The following is a 7109-nucleotide window of genomic DNA, read 5'->3' on the forward strand; positions in this document are numbered from 1 at the left end:
GAGGGCCACAGCAGGTCCCTAGGTCTGAAAGTCCAATGTACAAACATCAGCTTCTGGACCTCCCTGGTGTGGAAGTTCAGCTGAAATGCTGATTACATCTGCAGTGCGTGACTGGCAACCTGCAACAACTGAAGGCACAGGGTTAAGTGTGGACAGTGTCATCTGCCTGAGCCAGCATCATTCTAGAAGCCATGTAGCTGTTTTAACCCAGTCCTTGGCTTCAGCTCACACATCCTCCCTCCCCACACAACTTATTAATTCAGGCTCAGCGCTATCCTAACACAGAGCACCACACACTCCTTTCTGTGCAGGAACAGCTCCACAGGCTTCTGCCACCCTGGCCCTGACTAGATGTGCCAGATGTGAGGTTAGAGCCAAGCTCCACATACTCCCCGTCTGGTTCTGCTCTGCTCGCTCACGTGGTTTGTCAAGCTGAGATGTGTATTTATGTAACTCCCTACACTCATTTTCTCAAACAAACACCCAAGAAACTTGGGGGGGCATGTTCCTGTCTGCCCTGCAGGGCAGCAGCAGCCTGCTGATCACTCAGAAACCTCCCTGGAGTGGTGCTGGAAACCTTGGACTCTGCATTTATTTCAGCATTACAGCTTCTCTTTTAATTAAAAGGGCTTTCAGCTGTGACCTGCATGGGAAAGGTGAGGTGGTTTGCCCAAGGCAGCGAGTCCTCACTGCTTCTGCTATGTAAAAATGGATCATCTGAGGAAAGAGCTAGAAAAGGGAAGTTCTGCGCTGCCTTGAACAGCACTAACAGCCCACCAGATGTGCACACAGAGGAAAGCAGCAAATAGTCCAAAATACACCTAGCCCCTTACCCCTCTCTACTATGCAAGTGCTGCAGAGCAAGAAGGCTAATTAAAAAACACAAAAAAGAAGAACTGGATGGTTGTAGCTGGCAGAGCTGATGTCCGAGGGAGACAGGAGCATGATCCTGTTAGCCCAGCTCCACCAGCAGCTTCTCAGTGAACACACATCTCTCTTGCATTGCTGGGGTGAGTGAGGAGCAGCTGAGGATTCAGTTCTTCATGCTTTGTATTCACTGGGGTTCAAAGACTTAGGACTTAAAAGAGGAAAAACGTCACTTCCCTCTCTTTCCCCAGTGCACAGTTCTTGCGGGTCAAGTGCTGGAATATCCAAGGCTGGGATAAAGATCAGTGCTCCTGGGAAATCAGGTGGAAAATCTTCAATAAGAAGCCTTGAACTTCTTCAGGGTTCATATGAAACTAAACCACACAAAACTCAGTCCACTGGCCCAAAGGATGAAAGGCTAAACCAGCCATGTTGGGGTTTGAAAAGAGAATCTGGACACTTGAGCTTCAATGCCTACAACGTAGATCCACTCCTTCAGCCCGCAGGGTCCTCCCAGCACGTACATGGTCTTCAGAAAGGACACCATGTAAGGCTACTGCAGAACTCCCATCTGGATAACTGTGGAGATGCCACCACTGCCACACTAAGGAGACTGGGTAAGGACACGATCTCCCCACACCAAGAGTTCCCAGCCTGCCTCCAGCAATGCTTTTGCTTCCAGAGAAACTTGCAGCCCAAGCACAAAACAATGGTTCAAAAGGAGGCCACTACAGAGTGTTGAAGCTTTTCCTCTCCCCATAAGTGCCCCCCGGGTGCTCTCAGGGTGACCCCAAAGCCATACCTTCACACCTGGGCAACGGGTGGTCCCAGTTCCTGTTGGTGCCGTGCTGACAGGTCAGGACCGGGTGGCCGATCAGCTGGTAGCCAGGCAGACACTCGAAAGAGATGGACTGGCCAACGTTGTAACCGGCTCCTCTTACAACACCATTAGCAAAAGGTTCAGGGTCAGGGCACTCCTGCAGCTCGTAGGCTGAAAAAAAAGGCCCAAAATCACAGAATCCCAGAGAGGTTTGTGCTGGAAGGGACATTACAGCTCCTCCAGCTCCAACCCCTGCCCCGGGCAGGGACACCTTCCACTAGAGCAGGTTGCCCCAAGCCCCTGTGTCCAACCTGGCCTTGAACACTGCCAGGGATGGGGCAGCCACAGCTCCTCTGGGCACCCTGTGCCAGCGCCTCAGCACCCTCACAGGGAAGAGCTTCTGCCCAAGAGCTCATCTCAGTCCCCCCTCTGGCAGGTTAAAGCCATTCCCCTTGGCCTGTCCCTACAGGCCCTTGTAAATAAGGAGGAGCATTTCATCCTTTGCATTTTCTCCCAAAAGCAGGAGTGATGCACTCAATGTGCTGCCTGGCTACTTCCTCCTCACCCAACAACTCAATTGCAGGAGCTCCACTTGAATGAACCACGCACACATCTGCATGGAGGCCAAGAGAAAATTCTGCTGCAGCCTCAGGCAGGAGCACGGGGGCTGCAGAGCCCGAGAGCCTGTACTCACAGTCACCCCACACTTCACTTCCACTTGGGAAACCTGCCTTGTTTACAGACAACATGGCCAACCCTGATGAGGAATGCAAGTCAGTCAGTTAACGCGTTCCACCTGGCATTCCCAATTCCTGGTCAGCCTTGCTAGAGCTAATTTACATAGCAATTTCCAGGAGATTGCCAGAGTGCCTCACAGAGCACATTCCTTCCTCACTTGTGCAGCAGCCCATGAATTACGTGGTGCAGGAACAGGACAGCCAAGACAAAATTAATGTTTTCAATTAAGTATGAGTAGCAGCTTTTATTGCTGTTTCTGGGGAGGGAGGCAGCCCTTTGTCAGTCCTTGGCTGTATTACATGGCTGGAGACTCATGCTCCATCCCTCCCGCTCCTCGGATCTCAATCCCAGGCAGTAGCTGGATCACCTGGCTCCCAGCTGCTGCCCAGGAAAGCCCACCCTATTCAGTCTGAAGCACACGACCTGCCCTTGGCATCCTTCACCTCTTCATATTCCCCTATGCCAAGGATAGGTGGACAGAGAAGACCACTGCCTCAGCACAGGGCTGGGCTGCAGCTAAGAATGCCTTTGGACTTCAGCTGAGACTGAAAAGCAAAGTCCAGAGCAAACTCCTGGCTGCCGAGGACTCTTCTCTTTGCACGAGAGAGTCAACAGAGCCGAGAGCTAAGTGAATCTGGCTGGAATTAATTCACAGGCATTTCACTGTCACAAAGCACTTCAGGAACATTTGTTTTCTGCCGTAGGCAGAAATCTGGGTGAACAGATCCCGGATGGAGCACTGCTTCCTGTAACACCTTTCCACTCATTTGGACTGAGTGCTCATGGAATTAATCCAACAGAATAGCAACAACGGTGACACCCACCCTACAGCTGATGCCCTCACTGGTAGCACCTGGGAACAGGGTTGTCCCACTGCTGCTCCTCCTGCAGCCTCCTTACCTTGGTATTCCAGCTTGAAGCCCGGCTTGTTCTGCGAGTGGTCGCTGTGGAAGTAGACAGCGGTCTCGTGGGACGTGGACAGGAGGGAGCCGGGGATCTCGGTGCCGCTGAAGCGCCCGATGACGTTGCTGGTGTCGTACGGCCCGTTGCGGATTTCAACAAAGTCGTGGTTCGGCTCCGTGGAGAAGTTCAGGAACTGGACGTGAGCACCTGGAGGACACGAGTGAACAGGCTGCTGCCAAACACAGCCAAGCCTCAGCATAGCAGCACCCCTCACCCGCTGACGCCCAGTGGTCATCAGCACAGTGCATTTTCCATGCTGCAGGGAAAGGGTCTCTGTAGTACACACATCCTGCTCGCTTCATACAAGCTGAAGCTATTAACACCTGCAGCCTCACACTGCTGGAGCTCTTGGGCCTACCTCTCCCTCTGCCTGACACTCCAGACATTAGGAAGGCAAGCACAAAGCCACACGGATCACCCCACGCCAAACAGAGCGCAGCCAGCTGCGATGGAAGGGCAGCCCCAGCTCTGTGTCCCCAGCAGCACACGACAACTACACCAGGAGGAGGAGAGTTAATTCAGGAAAACCCAGGAGTCAGCACTTCCTGCAGGCACCCAATACTCGCACCCCCTGGCAATGAGGCACCCTGATGGGGCTGCCTTGGAGAAGAGCTGAGTTGGAGGCGTGCAAATTTCTCTCTTAGTAAAGGCTGGGGAGATCCTCATGTGGAGCGTGCTGGTGCCTCCTGAACTCTAGCTGAGGTAGGATATAACCCGACACAAGCTTTGGGCACTTGAGACATTTACAAAGGGTGATGCTACAGGTGGTGTTTTAAGGCTGTTACAAATGTGAGTAGTTAAGACAGGGATGTACACAAGCACACTAAGGGAGGATGCTGCAGCCGGTTCAGTGGCATGTACAGCCTGTTACACTCCATGGTGACCTGCAATCACCTTATTGATCATTTTGCAGCACCATATACATGCATTTTTAATGGCAAGTGTGATGAGGAGGTCAAACAATAGTTTCTGTAACTCATCTTGGCCTCCAGCACTGACCATGCACAGACTGAACAGGGACATTATCTTCCCATCATCTCTTTCGTGTGAGCACCAAACCCAAACCAGATGTCTCACCAAACCCCACAGGCAGCAATATCCTCCATGTGCAGTCCAGGTTGCTTGGATAATTTCCTGGGAACCCGGGGCTCAGGAGCACTCCTTCCATCTCTTCCGCCGTTCCTCCACACTGGGCTGTAAGATGAACAGTGGTAGTGGTCAGGATGGCTCAGGGGTCTCTCTGGATGCTGGTCATGGCCAGCCAGCTGTGTGGGAAATAAAGCAACTAAAAACTAAGAAGAGAAAAAGGGAATCCTGCTATGGAACGAGCACAGAGCTTGCCAGGCACCGCATGGCCACATCACTAATGCATGTGCCTTTCTCCTGCCCTCTGGAGATGAAAGCCTGGGCCCAGAGATACAGTTTTGACAATCACAGTGGGAGAGATGTGAGCTGCAGGAGAAGAGATGGACACTTTTCTGCCCACAGCCATTGTCACGGTGCACATCACGCACACGGCACTTGTCTGAATTTCTAACCACCTAAAAAAACAACTGTGAAGAAGCAGACTGATCCTACTTTGACTCCAGTTACTGCTGCTTCTTCTGCTTGTTAACCAATCTACCTTGACTGCTATACTTGTCAACCTCTGGGCAATTGCTGGTAAATACAGAACGGAGTGTTTACACACTACTGAAATTCCCTACCAAGAAGCAATCCACAGATGACAGCACAAAATATGTTTACAGAAGGATTCACATGAAATTTAAACACAAACAGCATCTTCTCAGCTTATCTGGATGACCTCTACCTTGTTATGGTAACGCCATCCAGCCAAACACACCCAGGTGTACTCCTAACACGTTCTGACAGGGAAGGTGCAGATTCCCTTTGTCTGATACCTCATTATGTGTGTACTCGCTACTAACAAGGTTTCTCCCAGAAGATTTCTCTTTCTTTTTCCTCTTAATGGCTCTTTAATAGAACTACATCTAAATTATTTAGAAGTCAAGCATCTGGATGAAGCAGACCAAAAGAAACTCAGTGTACACACACTGCCAGGGAAGCAGGCTGTCCTCTGTGCAGGAGAACAACCAGCACTGGGGTTCCCACGTGGCCAGCAGCCAGCATGCTCTGGACTCTGTTTAGGCACATCAGTGCACGATTAGGGCAGGACAATGAGCCTCAAACCATTAGCACGGGGAGCTGCACATGCCCAGAGAAGATAATGGTCAATCAGGACAGTCTGCACTTGGCTGCAGAGACATGTTTATTCCTCCCTGAAGTTCACAGAATCACAGACAGGTTTAAGTAGGAAGGGACCTAAAAAGCTCCTCCAGTCCCAACCCCCTCTTCCACTAGAGCACGTTGCTCCAAGCCCCTGTGTCCAACCTGGCCTTGAACACTGCCAGGGATGGGGCAGCCACAGCTTCTCTGGGCACCCTGTGCCAGCGCCTCAGCACCCTCACAGGGAAGAGCTTCTGCCTCAGAGCTCGTCTCAGTCTCCCCTCTGGCAGGTTAAAGCCATTCCCCTTGTCCTGTTCCTACAAGCCCTTGTCCAAAGCCCCTCTCCAGGTTTCTTGCTGACCCCTTTGTTGGTCATCCACCATTGGATGACCTCTCTCAAGTCAAGTGTGATGCAAGCTGAGGGGTACAAACAGACGGGTGGATGGGCGTTTGTACCACTGCCCTTGGCCATCACCATCCAGAACAAGACATCTGAACTAACCCGTGCTGGTGTTCACACTGGGACAGTACCAAGCAGGCACAGCCCAAGCACATAAAATCCTACTGAACTGATTAGAAGAAGAAAACATGAATTGTGTAGTTGCTCAGCCAGTCATCAGCTAATACGGGGATCCTCCTTCAAGCTGGGATCTCCCACTTCTAATGCTGAGCTTCTGATTTCTTTCAGAGCAGCTCCCATGGGTATGGGTCCTTTAGCTCAGTCATTCTGCTCTAAATGTCTCTGTATTTATTCCTGGCCTGCAGATCATCAGATAAAAGAACTGTTAGCTCTTATAATTACTTTAAAGCAAAATGATGTAAGCTAGAACAGCAGGAGCCTGAAATAACTGTTAACTAAAGCTATTAAACGCATAAATGTCTCTCTTAAAGCTGTAAAATGTGCAATATGAATATTAAACATCTAGATTTGCTAAAAGCAAAACACTGAAAAGAATCAAACAAAGCCCAGCAAGTTCCCTTCACCCCTGTGCCTCTTCTCCAAGGGCTTCCTTCCTTCACGGTGGACATCAGCAACAAATGCAAGGTTTCACCAGAACAAATGTACGTTTCTCTAACTCAGACCTTTACCTTTGTTTCTAGGAAAAGCACTATAAATACCTGCTGGGTATGAAAGAACAAGAGTCCTACCGATGCAAAGCGGTGGTGGGTAATTCCAGCGGCGGACAGTGCCTGGCATGCAGGAGATGTGAGAGTGGCCCTGGAGGAGAGGAAAACAAGACTCAGCGTTTGGCGGGTCTCCCCGTGTCCAGGTGTTCGCTGTCATCCCTTTCCACTGGGAATGTGCAGTACCTGCAGCGCGTAGCCTGGTTCACACTGGAAAGAGACGACGTCGTTCACTAAATAGCGCTCCCCAATCTTCAGCCCATTCCCAGGGACAGGGGGCTCCGGGCAGCTGGACAGACCAACGGCTGTGAAGGCAAGAGGGACATGAGCACTCCCGAGCGGGGATGGGGGCTGTGCTGAAGGGCGCAGG

General features: G+C 51.1%; 1 protein-coding gene across 1 annotated transcript in view; it reads right to left on the reverse strand.

Annotated features, from left to right (window-relative positions):
* The window catches only part of LOC104401939 (CUB and sushi domain-containing protein 1-like), a gene marked incomplete at its 5' end in the record, with an annotated part of 63110 nt that overhangs the window by 47873 nt on the left and 8128 nt on the right, over positions 1 to 7109 (reverse strand). The window contains 5 exons of the mRNA XM_010009677.1: positions 1670 to 1858; positions 3326 to 3535; positions 4466 to 4582; positions 6764 to 6833; positions 6926 to 7044. Coding sequence (XP_010007979.1) covers positions 1670 to 1858; positions 3326 to 3535; positions 4466 to 4582; positions 6764 to 6833; positions 6926 to 7044 — 705 coding nt within the window. The remainder of the gene's footprint in view (positions 1 to 1669; positions 1859 to 3325; positions 3536 to 4465; positions 4583 to 6763; positions 6834 to 6925; positions 7045 to 7109) is intronic.

Source organism: Nestor notabilis, unplaced genomic scaffold (genome assembly GCF_000696875.1).
Source record: "Nestor notabilis isolate BGI_N333 unplaced genomic scaffold, ASM69687v1 scaffold27102, whole genome shotgun sequence".
Taxonomy (NCBI): Eukaryota; Metazoa; Chordata; class Aves; order Psittaciformes; family Psittacidae; genus Nestor; species Nestor notabilis.